Source organism: Ahaetulla prasina, chromosome 3 (genome assembly GCF_028640845.1).
Source record: "Ahaetulla prasina isolate Xishuangbanna chromosome 3, ASM2864084v1, whole genome shotgun sequence".
NCBI lineage: Eukaryota > Metazoa > Chordata > Lepidosauria > Squamata > Colubridae > Ahaetulla > Ahaetulla prasina.
Window position 1 is genome coordinate 130,792,892 of NC_080541.1, and position 23,373 is coordinate 130,816,264.

General features: G+C 36.3%; 1 protein-coding gene across 2 annotated transcripts in view; it reads right to left on the reverse strand.

Annotated features, from left to right (window-relative positions):
- The window catches only part of BRINP3 (BMP/retinoic acid inducible neural specific 3), a 282,184-nt gene extending 276,788 nt beyond the window's left edge, over nucleotides 1-5,396 (reverse strand). Inside the window, exon 1 of one of the 2 annotated variants that reach the window (XM_058178208.1) lies at nucleotides 5,161-5,396. In XM_058178208.1, the coding sequence (XP_058034191.1) occupies nucleotides 5,161-5,396 (236 nt within the window). The remainder of the gene's footprint in view (nucleotides 1-5,160) is intronic. The other variant, XM_058178210.1, reaches the window with a different exon arrangement.
- Between the last annotated feature and the right edge of the window lie 17,977 nt (nucleotides 5,397-23,373).

A 23,373-nucleotide genomic window follows, 5' to 3' on the forward strand; every position in this document is an offset into this window, starting at 1 on the left:
TGAAAAGTTCACCTAACTTTTAAAATATCCTTCTTGTGACTGTGCAACATTTATATTGAATCTAATAAAAATATTAAGCATTTTATGACAGTAAATATCATAAATGATTTAATCATGCTTCATTGAGTTGCTTTCTCTTCTATGCACTGCAGCCCCCCAAACCTGTTGTGGATTATATTACTAGCTATGATCAGAAATACATTTGCTCAACTGAGATTGATGAAATAGCTACAAGCATTTGTTTAGATGTTTGTTAGAATATTCATGACTGGGAAGACATGGTAACAAGGTCAGCCAATGAATAGGCATAACAACTAAATCAGCCAATTGGGAGCTGAGACACACTGGAGCCAGGGCATATCTTAGTCTGCAGCTTCTGATTCTGTGCAGAGGATTGAAACTGAAATCAGTGTGTGTAAACTTCCAGATTTGTTTTTTGCAACAAACTCTGACAATGTTTAATATGATTCTGTAGCATATATGTCAAATAGGTCCACTTGAATAACTGTAATACATTTTATATCAGTCTATTTTGAAAACTTCAGTTTATTTAAATCAATCCAGCTGTAAAGCTTATATTTTCAGACTCAGCCACTGAATGACATTGAACAATCCACCCAGGTCTCAGGTCTTTATTTGATCACACCCAGTAGACAGAATATTGCCCAGCAAAAGCAATACTACTCTCACCCTAAAGTATATAGCCAGGGAGATTCTAGGGAGTGGCTATCCTAACTCTCTGTCTTCAAATTCAGTTCTGTATTCAGCTGGATTCATTAACTTCTTTATATAGTATTGCCTCTTGTTTCAATTCCCTCCCCACCATGGAATGTGCTCCTTCTTCCTAGGAAACGACTGCTTCACTGTAGTCCATCACATCACTTCCCCATTTATAGACACCATCCATCACAGATATAACTTCTAGGTTGTAACAGATATGAAACAGTAAAAAAAGATATTTTCTTGAATACAATACATTGCAATTATATACATTTTTCATTTCCTGATTTTCCTATACCATCATTCAACAGTTTTTGTTTTTTCAAAATCATCCCATTTGTGATATTTGAAGCTTATGTATCATTTACATGCCATCTGTTTTTCTTCCTTTTCTCAGACATATGTCTGTTTCATAGAAACTTAGTATCATGATGGGCTAAGATTCAGAGTCAGAGGAGGAGTCCGTTCAAGAATCAGCTTCAGAAGTACTGACAGACTAATGAGCAGCCAACTCCAGCACCATTAGATACACTATTGTCTGAGTAGACAGAGGAGGTGAAGCAAAGCAGAAACCAGTAGACACAACTGCTATTACTCTCTGCAGATGAGGGCATGGAACTAATGCAGGAACTCATCTGGCTTCAAAGTGAACAAAGTAAAAGTGTTCTGCAAGACTGCTCATGGAGAAGAATTTTTGCACCACTAAAAGAGCTACACTGGGGCTGCTTATATTAAAATGGAGCAAGCACAGGCTCCTTGATGACAACTACCCATTAACCCCTACAACACATGCCTTGATCCATGTACCTTACAATCCTGGTTTTGAAAATGGGTTGGCTGACAAATCTGCCACAAGTTTTGCTCCTTGACATCTGCCTAACTATTCTCCTCTTTTTTTAAAATTTGAATTTATATCCCGCCCTTCTCTGAAGACTCAGGGCGGCTTACACTGTGTCAAGCAATAGTCTTCATCCATTTGTATATTATATGCAAAGTCAACTTTTATTGCCCCCAACAATCTGGGTCCTCATTTTACCTACCTTATAAAGGATGGAAGGCTGAGTCAACCTTGGGCCAGGTGGGACTTGAACTTGCAGTAATTACAAGCAGCTCTATTCCCTTGTTGTTTGTGTCTCTCAAGACAAACTTCCTACTCTGGACAAATGTCATTTTCAATTTCACTCAATCTTTCATATTTCTTGTTTTACATTCTATATCCTTATTATTTTATTACTTTTTAAACAATGAAAAATTCCTATTTTTTTTCTAATAAATACATACCATTTTGTTTCCGATACAACATTTTTTTCCCCTGAAAAAGCAACAATTACATATATTTTTCCTCGATAAGTAAATATTTATTACTCTTATTTGGAGAATTCCACACCAAAATTACTTGCATTTAAGAACTTGGGAAGGGCATGTTTGATAAATGAATATCAAAATGCAAACCGAATGAAATTCTTGATCATTTCTGATAGTCACATCAAACATGATGGACATGACGACTTTGCTATTTTCTTACAGCAGTTAATCAATTTTAGATTTATGGAAGCCATTCTTTGTGGCAAACATTTCATTTAATTTAAAAGGTCAATCCCTACTTATTCTGCTGAGTACATTACAACAAGAGGTTATAGTAAAGTGAGACTTGAAAAGGTACATTGTACATGAAGGATATTTTTGTATTTGCATGCCCATATCACTACACCAATACCTGTTTTGCACTGAAAGCAGAAGTGATAAAATCATAACATAACATAACAACAGAGTTGGAAGGGACCTTGGAGGCCTTCTAGTCCAACCCCCTGCCCAGGCAGGAAACCCTACACCATCTCAGTCAGATGGTTATCCAACATTTTCTTTAAAATTTCCAGTGTTGGAGCATTCACAACTTCTGAAGGCAAGTTGTTCCACTTATTAATTGTTCTAACTGTCAGGAAATTTCTCCTTAGTTCTAAGTTGCTTCTTTCCTTGATCAGTTTCCACCCATTGCTTCTTGTTCTACCCTCAGGTGCTTTGGAGAACAGCCCGACTCCCTCTTCTTTGTGGCAGCCCCTGAGATATTGGAACACAGCTATCATGTCTCCCCTAGTCCTTCTTTTTGTTAAACTAGACATACCCAGTTCCTGCAACCGTTCTTCATATGTTTTATCCTCCAGTCCCCTAATCATCTTTGTTGCTCTTCTCTGCACTCTTTCTAGAGTCTCAACATCTTTTTTACATTGTGGCGACCAAAACTGGATGCAATATTCCAAGTGTGGCCTTACCAAGTGGTACTAACACTTCACGTGATCTTGATTCTATCCCTCTGTTTATGCAGCCCAGAACTGTGTTGGCTTTTTTAACAGCTGCTGCACACTGCTGGCTCACATCTAAATGGTTATCCACTAGGACTCCAAGATCCCTCTCACAGGTACTACTATTGAGCAAGGTACCACATATACGGTACTGGTGCATTTTGTTTTTTTGGCCTAAATGTAGAACCTTACTTTCAGTATTCAGTATAAATCAGTATTCGTGTATTACATTTTGTTGCCTTTTGTTGACCATTATAACACAAAAACCAACATGCTCAATTAATCTGTACATATGTTGTTCTGATGGGTCTCTCTCATCCTTTATATCATTGACAACTTGATTTTAAAATACAATAAATAAAAAACCCATAAAATACAATATATTAGTTGTTCCCCATATGTGCCAAATGCATATTTTAGAACCATGTTCAATGTAGACTTCTTAATGTTTCTATCTACCACAAAAGAATCTGAAACAGAATTGACCTGCAACACAGTGCCCTCTGGTGCATAAAAAAAAAACAAAAGCAAAGGAATATAAATCTTTAGAACATAAAAACAATCAACAATCCTCTTCCCAAGTGTATATTTAAGGAGCAGCTATGATTTGCATGTGAACATAGATAGCACCGTTGCACCGAGTTTTCTCCCAGTTCTTATGAACAAAATTCAACAGCAAAACAATTCACAGGAAATGAACAACCACCTGTTTAAAACTGTGAAGAAGCCAAGAAATATCAATCAATTTCTTTCATAATCAATCTATTTTTTTAAAAAAAAGATTCCAAAGAGTCACAATACCGGTTTTCATCAATAATTAAAACACTTTGTTAACTATATTTTCTAATTTTATCCCATTGGTGCAGTTTTCTTTCCTCTTTTCAATATAAGCAACATTTCAGAAACAAGCCAGGAAATCCATAACACTTATTTCTAATATGTACCAACATTTTCAATGTGCAGACTCTCATCCTCCCAGCCTGGAGGAATGACATTAATAATATTCACATTTTGTGAGTATGTATCATTATGCCTAAAATGTCCTTATTCTTTTCCATCCCCCAAATCCATATTTTAACAGGTGATGTGTAAAAGATTAGCATATAACAAGATCTTTACCCATAATGCACTCTAAAACAAGAAGCCACCCCCTTTCTATCCAATTTGCAGTCAACCAATTAAGCTATACGGTGCAAACCTTCAAACCTAGGACTGACTTTATATTTAAATTAGCAACTCCATTATTATTGCCTCACTTAAATGAAATTAAATTGGAAGCTATTTAAGTACTGAAACATTTTTTAATGCTATTAATAAATTACCACACAATAGATTAGAGTATCGGAGGATAATCGATGCAACATACTCCACATGTTTGGGGTGAACTTTAGATAGAAGATGATAGGAATAGTAATCTTACATATTTCAAAGAAACCATGCTAGTTGGTTCTGACAGACAATTCAGAAGGTTCTTAACAAGCTTTGGTAACTCTGAAAGCAAAGAAACGAGATATGGTATTTCTGTCATGAATCCATTAATCATTTTATTTCTAATTATTATTTAGCAAAGATATTGTGGAAAGTGTGTAGGGAAGTTTACATCAATATCTTGATTTTCCAATCAGAGGAAAGAAACTATTTTTAATGTTTAAAAATATTTTTTTTAAAAAAAACTATTTGCAGTTCAGGGAAAGCCTTTACTGATACCAACAGGAATGCGGCTATCTCAGAAACATCAGGGAACAAGTGTGGACATGTCCTCCACTTTTGAAGTATGACTTTTCTCTAGCATCGTGTATTTTCTGCAAAAATAACTATATGCAAAGAAATAAGAAGTATAAATCAAAAATAGATTAGGAATTAAAATTAACTTTTTTTTCAGCAACACATGAAACTCAGTCAACATTTGTGATCAACTTCAACTATGTCTTCACTCAACCTCTTAATCTGCCATCACTCTAGTTCTCAAGAGTCCCCAGTTCTGAATAGAATCTTGGCATAGAATTTTAGAATGACCACAGACCTACCCACCGACTTCTTATATTCATGTTTCTCCCTTTTCCTTCCAGAAGTGTTGTGCTATTTAGATATAGCTTCCCCAAAGCTTCATACTGCCATTATGATCCCAAATGCTTCATACCTGTAAATCTTGTATCTTGTGCTAAATCCCTGTCGGCTTCTGTCCACAAAATCTGTGTATTCCGGGGAGCGATGGAAGGGTCCCTTATCAGAGAGAAGCCAGTCGAAGGGGCTTGTGGCATGCTGATCTGAACCAGCAGCAACCGCTAAAACCCAGCAATGAAGACTCAGGGCTATCCACTCCCATAGAGCCATCAGAGAGAACAATTCAGCACCAGCACTGCATCGCCATATCATGCTTCCGCTGGGGACTTAGAGTCTTCATTCTCTTAGCTGTCCCTTCACACCTACACAAAACACAAAGGAAAACAGATCAGTTCACTTTGATCATACTTGTCAAGCACCCCTCCTGAAAGAAACAGTGCTCAAATGGCTAGAAACAGGACGAAGGTGGTAAGGGGGAGGACCTTTCTTCTGTCTTGCCCTGACTGCATCTGCATCAGTGCATTACGCTTGTATAGGCATAAGGAAGTATGTGAGATAACAGTGTAAGTAAATGTCTTGAACCTGTGGAATTGTCTGCACATTTCCATTTGTATGCAAGCAGAGGCTGGCAGAAATGAAGTGCCAGATGGAAAGAGCGATTTACTTTATTCCTTTTCTCTTTGTCTACAGCAGACATTTGCATGGCATAAAGTCCCATTTCAAATACTGGAGATTACAGAACCCAAACATTTCCTCCAGATTCAGTACTGATACCAGATTTTCAACAATTCTATCCAAATATGGGTTCAATATTGAGATCAGATTTTCAGTGTCATTCCTCCCTACCATCCCACCAAAGTATCACAATGACAGCACTGGAATGAAAACCCTTCATCAATGAATGGATTACTGCTCCTTCCTTTAATTTACTAAGGTAAAGGTAAAGGTTCCCCTTGCACATATGTGCTAGTAGTTCCCGATTCTAGGGAGCGGTGCTCATCTCTGTTTCAAAACTGAAGATAAACAATAATGAAAGGGGCGTGCATAAGAGCACAAGCGTGCCTACCGTTCCTGTCCTATTGTTTCCTTTTGTTATATCCAATTAATATAGTTATTACATACTCATACTTATATATATGCTTATATATTGTATAGTTATTTCATGCTTATGCTTATATATACTGTGTGACAAATAAATAAATAAAAATAAATAAAAAATAAAAAAACCAAAAAAGGAAAAAGAAACACCCATATCTTCAATTAAACAATTTTAAATTCAAAAGAAAGCAAGATTCAATTATTATAAAACATAATGAACTCTCTTCCAAGGAAAATATTTTGCATCATTTTTTGATTAGTAAAAAAAAATACTTTAAATTACTAACGAATTACTCGTTTGATGAATCCATTCCTTGACATCTAGAATAATAATACTTCTCAAGTCCCTCAGAATATGATAATGCACAGTGTAGCCAAAGTTGGAGAAAATATAGTTATTTTATTTCAGAGCTTTAAAATAATCCTATGTTATTCTCCAATAATCATTCAATTCATGCATTTTCTCTATCTATTTTCTTCTATTCTCCACTATGCCCCCATCCTAATATAAATTGCATTCATTTGGGTCAAGCTGATTATATGACAACTCACTCATTTTCTTTTTCTAGAAGGAAAAAAGAATTGTAATAACTTAGCAACTTTCTAGAAGTATATGCGTAATGGGGGACCCAAAGACTCATTGTATGATGAGAAGATTATGGAATTGTACAAACACTGTGAATAATTGTTAAGTATTTTGCTTGCTTATCTGCTTTTAGTTGCATGTTTTAAAGTTGTGGGATTTGAGATTTGGGAATCAAATCCACTTGAGAACCGTTTGCTTTCCATTTTTTTAAAAAAACTGCATTTAAAATGATTTGCCTTGCTGGAAAGGGAAATAAGGGTGTCTTGTTTTAGATAACATTAAGTAATGATTGATATTACTGATATGACAGTTTAGAACTGACCAATATTGGGCTTGCTGTTATCAGGGAATGCTACAAGTGCACAGGCTTAATTAAGGCTCCCTTTAGCAGCTGGACCAAATTCTTAATCTACACTTTCTCTGGAAAGCATTAGGTGAAAGCCTGAACTGTCCAAAGTCATGGTGGCATGGAGGACAAATAGCCAAGATACTATCTGGTAGTGAACATATGGAAGATTTAAGATAAAAGAAGCAAACAGCATGAATTAACAAATTAAATACACAAAATACAATACATGGGTATTTGTGAAACCACAAGAGAGCAAAAGGGTGCAAATAATGACAGTCTGATATTTTGGAGATGAATTGATAAGTATGTGTGGAGAAATTATAGATTTTCATCATGAAAGAAAAACCTAAGATGTATGTCAGTATGAATAACGGGTATTATATAAGAAATTGTGGGTCCATATAAAATGATTCTTAGGTTGGTGATTCAAGGGATGTGGTGGCTCAGTGGCTAAGATGCTCAGTGGCTAAGATGCTGAGATTTTCAATCAAAAGGTCGGCAGTTCGGCAGTTTGAATCCCTAGTGCCGCATAACAGGGTGAGTTCCTGTTACTTGTCTCAGCTTCTGCCAACCTAGCAGTTCAAAAGCACATAAGAAATGCAAGTAGAAAAATAAGGACCACCTTTGGTGGGAAGGTAACAGCATTCTGTTGCGCCTTTGGCATTTAGTCATGCCAGCCACATGACCATGGAGATGTCTTCAGATAGCGCTGGCTCTTTGGCTTTGAAACAGAGATGAGCACTGCCACCTAGAGTTGGGAATGACTAGCACATATGTGTGAGGGGAACCTTTACCTTTACCTTAGGTTGATGGTAGTTACATGCCACATTTCTGATTTAGTAATGGTAATCCCAAGGGAACTATTATTTTGTTAAGTGACATAAATAGATATGTAGGAATGCAAAAAGGATGATTGGGCTACTCAAGATCTATCCAAGAATAAATCAGAATGGTGATTCTCTCATTTAGATGATACAACAAGATATGGAATGCAAAGAGAGATTTTACAAAAACTGATTGGGTCATTCAAATACCCAAGAGCAAATGAGAATGGTGATTCTCTTAATCTCTGCTTAGAAAAAAGTCTATTTGCTTCAAAAATATGGATTTAAATCTAGTTCTATCCTTTGGCACACATAGCAAAGGAATGAATATCTAAAAGGATATTATTCATATCCTTATGGGGTATGAGAGAATTAGTGAAGATGCTGAAATGGATGAAGAAATCTTAAGACGTGCAGATACTGGTAGAAAAGTAATGATATACACTGTGAAGAAAAGATGTTTGTTAAAAGAAGTGAAAATGGTGTGTGAAAATGAAAAGAGATTAAACACAATGGGGGAAAAAATAAAATGTCACCAGAAACCTGAAAGTAAATTGAATGCAGTGGGAATAAGATACTTAAGAGGTGTGCACAGAAAAAGAGACAGGATCAAGAATGAATGGAGGTGCCAAATGAATGTTTGCACAGAGAAATGAATGGTAATCACAAAATATCTTAGTGGCTTGGACATGTAGAGAGGTAGTTCAGGGAAGGTAAATCAACATTAGGTCACTGCTAGCTAAAATATACTGTACACCTTCATCTACCATAATAAAAATTCATCTCTGTTTCCTAGCCAAGGGAGTCAGCACAGTCTGAAGATATTTCTGTGGTCAAATGGCCAGCATGACTATACACTGAGGAACATGGAAAGCCATTACCTTCCTATTGAAATGGCACCTATTTATCTTCTTGCATTTGTATGCTTTCAAACTGCTAGGCTGGCAGGACCTGGAGTAAAAACAAGAGCTCACTCCATCATGCATACTTGAACAGCCAATCTTCTGTTCAACAAGCCCAGACACTTGACCGTTGCTTTATATTCAACATAGGGTATTGGAGGTTGATCTTCTTAGCATCTGTTCTGTTAGTTGCAGGATCTTCTTCATTTTAATCGAGCCCATCCAGTTCTTACAGGAAAGCTATCAACTCACGTTGTGGGAAGGGTTTTCGTTTTTCAGCCAGTGTATGTCTCAGTCTGATACTGACATGGGCTGAGAAGGAATCACTGACCCAATATCACCCATCTGGCTTCTGTGACTAACAGAGGATTAGAATCCAGGTTTCCCTGCTCCAAGTCTAGTATTCCATGCTCCAAGTCTAACTATTACATCGTACTGGGTGCAAGGTATGGCACTGTAGAGAATATAGAAAGTGATCTTGATGGAGAAAGAGAAGATCCATCACCAAATCAATGAAAATATAAATTCATAAGGACTTATGAAGAGAGTGATTTGCAAAAATGTCTGATGCATGCCCTTATTATGAAGAAGATAAAAGTGGACGAAGAGAAGCCCATTCAGATTTCAATATTGTTAATACAGCCTTTCTAAAGAAGAGTTTTCAAACTACGTAGTACATGTTTCTTGATCTGGTTAATCTTGTGGGAGTGACAGGCATTGGGTGCAATTTCACAATTTCTAGAGTGTTCTCATAGTGCTTTGTCCCACTCCACTTCTGTTTGTTGAATCTTTAGCTCAGTTGTCTGAAGATGCATTGGGTATCTTCTGTTCTTCGTTCACCTAGCTGAATATGTTCTTTGTTGTTGTATGCTGCTGCTTAAACTACTGTATGTTCCTACCCAAGGGAGAGTTGAAGCATCTTGTAATCTCATTTATGGAGTATTTCCTTTAACCCATTTTGTAATCTCATTTATGGCTTACTGCTCTTAACCATCACCTCTGCAGTCTAAGACTGTGTTCTTCCAAAGACTTCACACCAGGGTAAGTGGCTGACTGGCACGGTATGTTTTTGAGCTGGCACGGTATGTTTTTGAGCGAATGTGACAGTTTAAATGCATCTTCTCCTCTTTCCTGGGCTTATCAAATCCAGTTTTCACCTAACAGTGTGAAAGCAGCAACACACTACTAAAAGTGTGTAATAAAAGAAAATGCGGTTTATACCTGTAGCCCTCCATCTGTTCCATGCTAAAGTGTTTTTGTCTCAACATCATGTTGACATTTCAGATCCAGGATCTTGTTTCACTGTTGGAAACAATATCTTTTTTTTTTCATTCCTTCAATCTGTTTTTGTACACCCAAACATGTACCATTGGCTATTTTGCATTTGAAGGCAAGCTTTTCCTTTATAGAATGAGGAGCAGAATCTTGAATCTTCAATTATTGAAGGAAATTAGAACAATTTGATTTTCAGTATTATATCTATATTTTGTTAGTAATACATTTTTACTGAAAACTTTACTGTTATTCAGAACCCTTTGTATGATTCTATTTTGTCTAGTCAGGAATAGAAGTACTGAGGATGATGTGTTCTTCACTCTCTATATCAGGGGTCTCAAACTCCATATCACTGAGGGCCGCATCAGCGTTGTGTTTGACCTCAGGAGGCTGGGGTGAGTGTCATTGGGATGGGCCTGGGCAGCTCGACATGACTTATGTCAGGGGTGCCTGTGGTGGCCTAGGTGCTCTGCCAGCGAGAAAGGGCTCCTGAGCTTCGTTTTTGGCTGCAACAGCCTCCTGCAACCCTCTGCCAGTGAAAATGGAGCTTGGGTGGGCTTTTCACTGGCAGAGGCACTGCAGCCCGGTCCTTCACCATTTCCAGGGCAGCCCTGTGAGACAGTTCTAAACACCCTGCAGGCCAGATCCGGCCCCCTGGCCTTGAGTTTGACACCCCTGCTCTATATGGTCTAGATTTAATGACAACCTGAAGGACTAAATTACTTTTATATTGATACGTATGGCTATTACATAACCCCCCCTTTTTTTCTGTTAATTAACATTTTTCTCCCTTTTTTTCTTGTTTAGCTTAATTGCCATAAAATATATCCAGATTTTTCTTTTCTTGACTGAATTAATATTATTTATCTTTCTTATTCCCAGTTGGTATAGTGGCTTTTTGTATTTGCTATTTAAAATAAAATTAAAAGAAAAGAAACACAAAGCTGATAAAGATCATTTTTTCTTCTTAACGCACAACAAAATAAAAGTTTCTGTAATATGTCAAAATGAAATGAAATAAAATGTAAGTTCAGCGAAGAATCTTAATGGTGAAAAGGTGTGAGCACTAAATAAGAATCTTGTTCCCACTGAGAAGTCATGCCCAATTATTAATGGAATATTTTTATATATTAAAAGCCAAATATTCCAGATGAGAGACAGCTAGCTGTGTTAATATACTGAACTATGAACTAAACCTCACATTGTAATATTTTTTTTAAAAAAGTTGCCCATACAATATTTAGTATATTCTTCAAATAATGCTGTTGTTATCTTAATTTGAAATTGGAACAGCGTGGCACTTTTTTAATGATGTCTTACAGCGTGATAAATATTTATTCTTACAGGGGAAAAATTCCTACTAATTCACACTCAAATAGGACACCACCAATTATAATCATTTTTATTGTGTCTCTACTGTGAACTTTAACATGACAACAAATCCTTCTTTTAACATCACCACTTTGATTTATGTGAATTTACTAAACAATGTTTCTAATGATGTAAACTATGATATTTCAGTTTTATGTATTCTGGCTGTTACTCCATTCCAGGAAAAAAAGGGTTATTCAGTAAATGGCTTATTTAATTAATCTAGAAGGGAAATAAATAATGCAAAAATACTTAAAATAATATATATATGGAAAACTGAAAATTGGTTGACCTCATTAGATTTGTAAGGGATATTCACAAGATTGATCATAGGTTTTCTACATTTGTATTATTCTGATAATGTAGTAAGACGAATAGCTTTCCAAAAACTGAGTTATTACAAATTAAAACCTATAGGTCTAATCTTCCAAACATATATGATTCCTTCTTCATATTTAGACTATTTTTGAATATATTCAACATTGTGTTCAGTCCGTACATGTGTTCATTTTGTCTGTCAGACTTCATTTGTTTATTTACCCAGAGAATTATCTTGTACAAAAATCATTGCCATTACCCAAAGTTTTCAGTTAAGTTCCCATAATTCTTGCCACTGACCAATTTGATTGAGGCTGCTGGAAATATAGTCTGAAACTAAATTAGACAAAAACAAAGATGATTAGGGGACTGGAGGCTAAAACATAAAAAGAACGGTTGGTGGATTTGGGTATGTCTAGCTTAATGAAAAGAAGCATTAGGGGTGACATGATAGCAGTGTTCTGATATCTCAGGGGTTGCCACCAATAAGAGGGAGTCAAGCTATTCTCTAAAGCACCTGAAGGCAGGACAAGAAGCAATGGATGGAAACTAATCGAGGAGAGAAGCAACCTAGAACTAAGAAGAAATTTCCTGACAGAACAATTAACCTGTGGAACAACTTGCCTCCAGAAGTTGTGAATTCTCCAACACTGGAAGTTTTTAAGAAGAGATTTAGGGTTTCCTGCCTGAGCAGGGAGTTGGACTAGAAGACCTCCAAGGTCCCTTCCAACTCTGTTATTCTGTTCTGTTCTATAATACATATTTGATGTTAAGGATATCTGTGGCCCTAGCTCAGGAAGCCATCTCTGGTTTCTGACCTATTGGACTCAACCTATCTGATGTCAGTTATAGGTCAGCAGCCAATGTTCCATGCTTAGCCAAATTGATAGAGAAAACCTTCCAATAGCAAATTCAGTAATTCTCATAGACAATTGTTTATTTATTCAACATTTGACTCAATAGGTTTGAAAGAAGTAGATCTGGTTACCTTGTTGAATTATCTAAACTGCAAGAGAAAGAAGGGAAGAGCATAATAAATCAGTATGCTACTATATTATTTTAAATTTCTGGAGGGATCTGGCATTGGGATTTTAAGATTTAGAATCACTCTGAGAAAGTGGCACTGTGGAAATTCTGCTTGTTTTCTTGGAATTGTTTTGGTGATGGTCTGTTTTTAATCTCTATTGTTATTTAACATGTACACGACCTCTCTTGGAAGAACTATCCATAGGTGCTGTTGATATCTAGGTATACTCATCCTTTTCTATAAACATAGAGCTGCAAGCCACTGCCTATTATCTCTGGCTTTAAAAGACAGAACGCAGTAGAAGAAACTAAATCTGAACCTGGACAAGAAAGAATGATTTCTGAGTTTATTTTGTGGTGGAGTAAACTAAATATGAACCTTCATTTATTTATTTATTTATTTATTTAGTCACAACAATATATATAAGTATTATACAGAAAAGATTATATAGTATATAAACATATATATGAGGAAATATTAGGAGGAATAAGCATATATATATATATATAAGAAGAAGAAAAGAAAAACAATAGGACAGGAATGGTAGGCATGTTTGTGCTGTTATGCACGCCCCTTATGGTCCTCTTAGGAATGGGGTGAGGTCAATATTAGAAAGTTTTTGGTTAAAGCTTTTGGGATTATGGGAAGAGACCACAGAGTCAGGTAAAGTATTCCAAGCACTGATGATTCTGATACAGAAGTCGTATTTTCTGCAATCCAGATTAAAGCGGTTAACATTAAATTTAAATCTATTGGTTGCTCTTGTATTATTGCAATTAAAGCTGAAGTAGTCTTTAACAGGAAGGACATTACAATAAATGATTCTATGAGGATGTAGATGATTCTATGAGGACAAGAAATTTCAGGATTTAGGAGAAATGTTTGAATTGTTATCTTTTTCCTTAAATATAAACCCTGGAACTCGGAGATTCTCTTATGCATATATTCCCAACACTGATGCTGGGAATCTCATAATTTGAGACACAAGATGGTGTCTCCTGAAGATAAAACCTGCATCAGCAGCATACATGGTGGCAACTGAAGACTGAATTATTGCAATATTCTCTTAACATTCCTTGAAGATGACTCTGATTCAGTAACTAGCCCAGAATGCTGCAGCATAGATATGAAGTCCCCAGATTATTCATCTGTCAAAATGGAATGCTTATCACTGCTTTCCAGTTCAAGGTGTTCACTACATAAAGAAATTATTAAACAGTTTGGACTCAGATTATTTAGATCTTCTTTTCTGTGCTGGTATTGGCATTTCCCTTTTTGTTACAGTTCACAAAGGGCTTAAAACACTTCTGTTTATCCAAGACTTTTAAAGTGTTGTTGTTTTTTTGTTGGAGTCTTTCAGCTTAATTGTAATTATATAGATGTTGCATATATGAATAGAGATAGATAGGACAAAAAGTGTTCAATTGCTTCTCACTCGTGTGTGTGTGTGTGTGTGTGTGTTTCAATGTATGTATATACCTATATCTATCATCTATACAGAATATAATTTTTTATTGGCCAAGTGTGATTGGACACACAAGGAATTTGTCTTGGTGCATATGCTCTCAGTGTACATAAAAGAAAAGATACGTTCGTCAAGAATCATAAGGTACAACACTTAATGATAGCCATAGGGTACAAATAAGCAATCAGGAAACAATCAATATCAATATAATTCGTAAGTATACAAGCAACAAAGTTATAGTCATACAGTCATAAGTGGAAAGAGATGGGTGAGGGAACGATGAGATGATTAATAGTAGTGCAGATTTAGTAAATAGTTTGACAGTGTTGAGGGAATTATTTGTTTAGCAGGGTGATGGCCTTCGGGAAAAAACTGTTCTTGTGTCTAGTTGTTCTGGTGTGCAGTGCTCTATAGCGTCGTTTTGAGGGTAGGAGTTGAAACAGTCTATGTCCAGGATGCAAGGGGTCTGTAAATATTTTGTTTATCTATCTATATCTATTATCATCTATATCTCTATATCAAATTAAAATGTGAAGTTTAATGGATGCCTTCACCATGTAATAAGATAGTTACCTCAAACATGAAACACTGAACTTTTCAAATTAACTTTTTTGAAAAGATCATGCCACTTTCTAAATTACAAGAGAACAATAATAGCAAAGTTTACTCTTCTGTATACTTATTGACTCAAAAAATTTCCAGGCCATTAAATTATAATGATGAGTAATAGGTCTCCCTTGTTTTAGTTTAAATCTCTACAGTTAGTGCAAAGAAATAGAGTACTGTGTAAATATGAAAAATAGTCTTAAAACATTTTTTCTTGTCCCTCAAAATGCATTGTAGCTAAAATCTGATTGACATTTGCAGCATCTAACATATAATATTTAGATGGTTTATAAATTAAAAAGAAAACTAAAATAAAAATAGTAGTGCAATGAAAATAATTACAAAGTCATAAGTTATGTATGCTACATAAAACCATGTTATAACCCCCAAAAATAGAATTTTCTAGAAGCATTGCTTTAGGGTAAGGTTCCATATGCTTTCATACAGAAATTTCAGTAATTTCAAATAATGCAAATAATTCTTCAAGTTATCTTTGATGTTTAGGTGTAGATGAGGGGTTAAAGTATTACAAAAAAGCAATTTCTCACAAGCAAAAGAAACAACAGAACAATAATAGTAACATGGGAATCAGAACCTCCAACAAATCCAGATGTCCACCATCATCACTTGCCTTAACAACTTCAACTTCAAAAGACAAGATCACAGGTGCTTTCACATGCTCTTCCTCTAATGTGAGATGTGTCATCATTTATCTATCAAGCAATGGCCTTCTGGATTCAACCCAAGATAAATGGGACAGAAGAACAGAACAGAAGAATTAATAGATGCAAATTTGAATCAAAACTGAGAATCCCATAAAAGCATTTCTGCTACCCAGAATGTTCTACAGCATATCTCAAAGTGTTTGTTTGGGAACGTTTAGCACTGGCTTTAGAAAAAAATAAGTGTACTCTTTTGTATCACTAGTTTTATATCTCCAGGCATCTACAAACCAGGAGACCGTGAATTCTAGTCTCAGTTTAGGCATCTATCTATCTATCTATCTATCTATCTATCTATCTATCCATCCATCCATTCACCCACCTACCTTATCTATCTATCTATCTATCTATCTATCTATCTATCTATCTATCTATCTATCTATCTATCTTTCTTTCTTTCTTTCTTTCTTTCTTTCTTTCTTTCTTTCTTTCTTTTTCTTTTCCTAGAAAACAGGCAATGGCAAACTACTTCCAAAATCTTGCCAAGAGAACTGCCAAAGGATTATTCCATGTATGTAAATGCTACAGTTGTGTATTGAAAAGGTTAAGGGCATGACAACTAAGAAAAAATAATTCTGATATAACCCACTTATTCTGGTACCCTAAAGACATGTTTATTTCCTTTCATAGTTAATCCAGTGAGCTGCATCATATGCCTTCTAATAAAAAGAGTTAGTTGGAAAAGGTACTAGCAGAATCCTTCTAACGTTCTGCAGGGAGGGTAGCGATTCAGCAAAAGGAAGGATAAGTCATGAAATCTTTATAAATAAAGATTTGTTAATGACAACAATAGGCTTTGGGTAGTTCAGTTTTTATTTGTTTTTATATGGAGTTAACAATGCTCATGTTTTTTTTTTCCTAATCCTCCTCACAAAATACAGTATTCCTTCAAAAGGAACAAAATACTCAGAGACCTGCCTGTTGAGGTCAATCCAGGAGGAAGGATCTTCTGAGCTTTAGATAACAGACAGTTACTGAAGTGTGAGCACTGTTCCTCAAAAAAATAAATAATGGCACAAAGGCAAGTCAGTTCTGCACACTTATCTGGTGAAATAAGATTAGCTTGAACAAAGCAGCTGTTGAAATTCCTGAAAGTACAAAGTGATAACTTTCAGCCAGACTATTGCCTCTTTTCCCTTTTGCAGAAAAAAAATATAAATATTGTGATTGGCAGCTTCCTGTAATTTATGTACATCTTGATTGAGTGGTTGTCATCAAGTCAGTGTCAACTCTTAGCAACCACAGATAGATTTTCTCCATCACAGTTTGCCCCTAGCCTGGTCCTCCAGGTCCTTCAACAGTGCACCACCACTATAATTAATTGAGTTTATCCACCTTGCTGCTGGTCATCCTCTTCTTCTTCCACTTTCCCCAGCATTACAGCCTTCTCCAGAAAGCTGGTTCTTCATAAATGAAGCTTGGGCAGTTGTGCCTTAAGTGAGAAGAACTCTTGAGTCTGGGTTGACTTGTTCAATGATCCCTGTGTTTCTTGGCCATTATTGGTATTCAATAGAGCCCTATCACATTTAAAAATTCTGGACACAGAATTTTGTAGGGATGCATTCAAAAAGCATAGATCTCCAAGTTAAAATTCTAAGTAATATATAAACAGAGACTGTAATCCTACGTGCCAATTATGTTGGAAAGAGTCCAATTGATTAGAATGAGTTTGACTTCTAAATAAATAAGAATGGGATATACAGAAGATTTACATTTCCATATTAATAAAATTATTTTTTTGTTTCTCTACCAACCCTTTGACTCAAAGAAGAAAAAGACATTTATTTGTAAATTATGCAGCTGGAATGTACAAGTGAAAAAAGAGATTGGATTGAATAATGTTGGTAACCAACATAAATGTTTTTCTACATTATTTTTAAAGAAGGAAAAGGAAAAATTTCTAGAAGTTTCATCAACAGAAAAAAAATAAAGGCTGCCCACAAGCCAAGCTTGACTTCTGTAATCTACATCCTTTCCTTAATAACATTATGGAAGTGATTTCATTTTTTCCTCTTCTTCAAATAGTTTTTTTTTTTAATTTCCTATTTAGCTTCAAACCCTGGAATTTCTCAGGTGGTGGAAAAAGGGCCAAGTAATATTGATTACTCAATACTGGAATAATTTACCTAAACTACCTTGTTATGAGTGACTAACTTTGTGATTCATGCTTACAGTATAGTTGCAGAATATCCTCCTTGTGAAGATGTATGCATCTACAAAATGGATTTAAGTGCGTATACAGTTTGGATTTTTTTTTTTTTAAAAAGGAAAGAATATGTATTTATCCTGCCCCCGGAAAAGGACAGTCAACTTATTTTTATTGAATTCCAGGAGTTTTGTCAAAAAAATAAAATAAAAAAAGACTCATTTATAAAGAGAGCTTAATTTTTAAAGATTTAAAAGGAAAAGTTAACTATCTTAATTAAATCTCAGTGTTGCTGAATAACTAGGTGTAACAAGCTTACCTCAGGGAGACACATGGAGGTATTATCCTTTTTAGTATTTTCACTGAGTATGCATTAAGAAGATGTTTAAGTTTCAACCATGCTCCTACTCTGTTTCTCCCAAAATAAGACCCAACTGGAAAATAAGCCCTAGCATGATTTTTCAGGATGTTCGTAATGTAAGCCCTACCCCAAAAATAAGCCCCAGTTAAGACCATCAGCCGATGGAGGCGTTTAGTACTGCATTTCCCTCAAAATAAGACCTAACCGGGAAATAAGCCATAATGTGTCTTTTGGAGCAAAAATTAATATAAGACCCAGAGGACATCAATTGAGATATACCAGAGATTCTACAGGTCAACACATGATTTCATGATGGAGTCTGTTTCTCTGTGTGCCTGTGCGTGTCTGTGTAGATAGTATCTATATCTACTACCAAAGAAACAAATTCCTGCTCCAGTCATATTCTGAAGTTAGAAGAGCAATTTATGCTGTTGATATGTGGGCATAAGTTCACAGAACAAGGAATATTTTGCTTATTTGTTATTGTAATAATTGTGTTCATTGAAGGCTTGCATGACAGTATTCTTCATGACTAATTATATATAAATCCGTTTTTGTCCCCTTATTTTAAAATTAAGCCTGCAAGTTCCAGTGTGATTTAGAGGTTATGTACACCTTTGCCTATTAAAAACTCACCCCAATTGCCTGACATGTCTCCCACTCACTTCATGAGAAGAGAAATTATGGTGAAATATACAGCTAGCGTTTATTCAATCAACCAGGGGGTTAATACCTGCTGAGTATCCTTGCTCAACTGCTTCCCCTCTTTATAAACTGGGAAGGACATTTTCCTATTTCTTTTAAAGCCCTAGAAAGTTATACAGGAATGATACTGCAAATTTGAGATACAAAGCCAAGTCCTATCTCCAAGACTGTTTTATCTAACTCCTGCCAGTTCCATTAAATTGGAGTTACTTCCTGCAGAATTTGGCTCTTTCTGATCTGTATTAGTTATTTCATGCTTAATTTCACATTAATTACATATCAGGTAGAAAAGTAGCTAGGTAGGTAGAAATGGTGTGTGTGTGTGTGTGTGTGTGTGTGTGTGTGTGTGTGTGTGTGTATATTTTAGAAAAAGGCACTATGTTGAAGTTCATAAGGAATTATCTCAGTTTGTTTCTCCTTCCCTTTTTCTCCTAGAATACCTGTATCTCCCTTCTGAGACCTCTTTCACACTATTTCCTAGCTCCCTTGGTTCATGGCCAACCAAGTGATTTGCATCTGGGTCAGGTTTATGTAGCTTTTCCATCACATCATTATTCTTTCAGACCAATAATGTATGGGGGCAGCTGTCTAATCAATTGCCTCTCCATCTCTCAAGCTTTTTCCCTGACAAAGCATATACCATTCCTACTCAAAGACCGGCTGTTCAAAATCTAATATTGGACATGATTAATATACCCAGGCATGCATTTTTGCAAGAGTATTACTCTTACTTATCCATTATTTTGCTTAGTAGTAATAGCTATTTTAAAAATCCACCAGCTGACAAATGAATTGTGTCTAGATCAGGAGCATACAAATAATATCTAATCTTCCTCATATTTGAACTTCTAGCTGATATTACTGAGGATTGTGCTCATAAACATTGCATTAGCCACTGCTAGTACAGGGTTGTGGCTGTGTATTTATGTGTCTGTGACTCTCTCTCTCTATGTGTGTGCACCATCAACTCTGTGTTGTCTCCTGGCAACTACTGGACTATCACTGCAGTTTTCCTGACAAAGTTTCTCAGAAATAGTTTGCCCTTGCTTGCTTCTCAGGGCTGATAGAGAGTGAATGGCCCAAGATCACCAGGTGGCTTTGCTTAAGGCGGGATTAGAACTCACAGTCTCCGGGCTTCTAGCCTTGTGCTTTAAACACTGTAACAAATTGGCTCACTAATTCAGATGGAATCTAGTAAAATTCACATTATTTTAATGAATTTGTATATAACTGACATAATGCAAATTTGACCTGGCAACTCAGTTAAGATAATTAAAGAATGTTAATCAGGTTATGTACAGTCCATACGTCTCACTCTCATTCTTTAAAAAAAATGCTGCTGTGATTTCAGTAATGGTTTGCCATTGCCTTCCTAGGGTTGAGAGAGAGTGACTGGCACAATCTATGTCAGGGCTGTTAAACTCATGGCTCGCGGGTTGGATGCGTCACGTGCTGGCCATGCCCACACCTGGTTTAGTGAAGGGGAAAAAAGTTGGGCTACATCATGTGATGCCACCCTGATGATGCAAGTTTGACACCCCTGATCTATGTTAATACATGTCAGCTAGATTCATTTCTTGTAAGGATGTCATAACATATTTGAACACAGCATTTACTTTTGGTGTCTTAATATCAGGAATATTTCTAAATACATTTATAGTACATCCAATAATGCCGATCTTTAACTTAAAAATGCAAATTATCTTACAGCAATCTAAAATAATAAATTATTTATTTTAATTGCCAACATTATTTTATTTATAGAAAAGCACTGCTCTTTTTCTATATCTCATAATATGCAGATTTAAAAATAATGGATGTATTTGACTAAGTTTGGAATATAAGGAGGAATGGCATCATATTGAATTTAATTAGGCAACCATTTGTCTGAAAAGGTATAGGGCAGAGCTGTGAAACTCTGGGCCAGGGGGCCAGATGTGTCACGTGCTGGCCACGCCCATGTCCGGTTTAGCGAAGGGGGGGAAGTCCCGATATGTCACGTGATGCCGTCGTGATGAAGTGAGTTTGACACCCCTGGTATAGGGTCTCCTGCTTGAGCAGTGGGTTGGACTAGAAGACCTCCAAGGTCCCTTTTAATTCTGTTATTCTCTTATAACCACTTTCAATCCCACAAGAGTGCTGGAAGCAGATAGTGTGGTTGAAAAAGACTATCTGTAAATCTTGGGCTATCTTGGATATTCTAATCTTTTTCCTAAAATCTTTATATATTAAATGCATGGCCATTAAAAAAGGGCCATTTTTCAACAAATAAGCAGATGCTTTTCATCTTAAAAGTCAAAATTTCAGTTCTGGTATCACGAGATAAAATACAGCAAATTTTTATGCATATTCTCCAGCGATTTGCCTAAAATATTTTTGTACATTGTCACGGGCACACTTTTTTCCCTTAACAAATGCTTTTCTGAATCCTTTTTATTCCTGGAAAATTACATCACAGAAATAGGGGGAAATGCTTTTTTTTTTTTTTGGAAATGCAACTACAGTGCGGTTTAAGCATGAATTCCAAATTATGAGCTGGGTAAGCTAGCTCATATTTAAAATGTGCACTGAAGATGTGCAATCCATAAGGACTTAAGTAGATGGATAGTCTGATCTGATACAAAGGAATGTATTATTATGCCTCTCCCTAACACAGCCTTCCTCAATCTGGTTCACCGAAGAAGTGCTTGACTGCAAATTTACACCCATTAACTTTTTCCAACCATTGCTCCAAGTCTCTTTTTTGACAAGAAAGCAGAGGAGGAAAGAAAAACAATCTCCATATTTCATTTGGGGAGGGGGATGGAATAATGTTCATGCTGACCTACTTTAACAATACTCTGAAATTTATTTTATGGGTTGTAAGTGTCCAGAATTGCTCACCCAGAAAATAATGAGAGATACTGTACTAATATTTTGCTTATTGGCCAGTTTCCCTGTAATTGTTAGTTTCAATTGGATCCTTCCCTTTCTACCTAAATCTAAGAATGGTTTCCCATCAGCAGGTTAGTTTTGTTGTCCCACTGTAGAGCAGGAGTCCCCAATCCCCAGCCCATGGAAGGGCACCAGTGCGGTCCACGGCATGCTAGCAACTGGGCCATGCACACAAGCAAAGTCCCATCTGTGGATCAGAGGCAGCATGCAAAACCATGCTCCCTCTGATCCACAGCAGAGGTGCTATTCAGCAGGTTCTGACAGGTTCTGGAGAACCGGTAGCATAAATTTTGAGTGGTTCGGAGAACCAGCAAATAACACCCCTGGCTGGTCCCAGAGTGGGTTGGGAATGGAGATTTTGCAATATACTTCCCCCAGGAGTGGGGAGGGAATGGGGATTTTGCAGTATCCTTCCAGTGGAGTGGATTTTGCAGTATCCTTCCCCTGCCACACTCACCAAGCCACACTATGCTCATCAAGCCATGCCCATAGAACCCACAAAATTGAATTTTATCACTGGTCCACTGTCTTTCTGCATGGAACCAGTCCCTGATGCCACTGGGGCACTGCTGTAAAGTTAGTTATACAATACTATGTGTTTCCCTCCTCAGTGGGAGACACAGAGTATTCTGCCCTGCATTTATTATTTCATAAAATTTTAAATTAAGATGATGATCAAATTGAAAGGGAGAGGAAGAGCAGAAAAATGAACCCCATCAGACTTGCTCTATTCTTTCTGGAGTGTCTTAGCTAGGCTAAAAGAGGGATGAGAAGCAAAGCCAGAAGGAAATGGGAAGGGAGGGGAGAGAAAGAGAGAGCGAGACAGAAAGACAGAGAAAGAAAATCACCTAAAATAAACAACACACTCAGAAATTGGCACCATTCATCAGTGATTTGGAGCAGAAGTAATAGAAGCAGGTGGAACTGGCAATAGAGAAAACAAATGTTTTGCTAAGACGATTTTCTCTTGACTCAAAGAGCAGTTGATATCACTTTAACCCAGCAATCGGGAAAGACACTTTGCCTGAAATTCTGGAATGTTGATTATAATAATAAAATCTAATACAAACTAAACTTGAAGAAATAGAAGAAAAGGGATAAAAAGTGTAATTCTGAGGCTTCCCTTGACAGCTCATGTAAGGAGAACCTTCAAATAAGTGTTTGAAGAGTAGTGGTAACACCATTTCTTCCATCCATACATTTGAAAATGTATTCCTATCTCATCAACTAGGTTATTGCCCCATCAAATGTTCAGAAAGCTATTGATTTTTACCACAAATATATCTTTCTCAAAGTCCTGGAAATTTGTTTTTGGCCACTTTAACATTTTCATGTTTTAGAAAAACTCTAGAAATCAGATGTTTTAGACTTTTCATTGGCCCCTCAAATTTGGCCAATAGTAAGAATTAAGGATATTTTAGTATATAACAGCTGGATGTCACTTATCTACATATTACAATGTAACATCTTGGAAATGGCCTCTTCTTTATGGAACATCATTTCCCCGCCCTCACCCTGTTGCTTTTCCAAATGCCCTAAAAACATGTTTTTTTCCAGTGGACCTGTGGACCAAATAGAACCAATTGAGTGGTTGACTTTA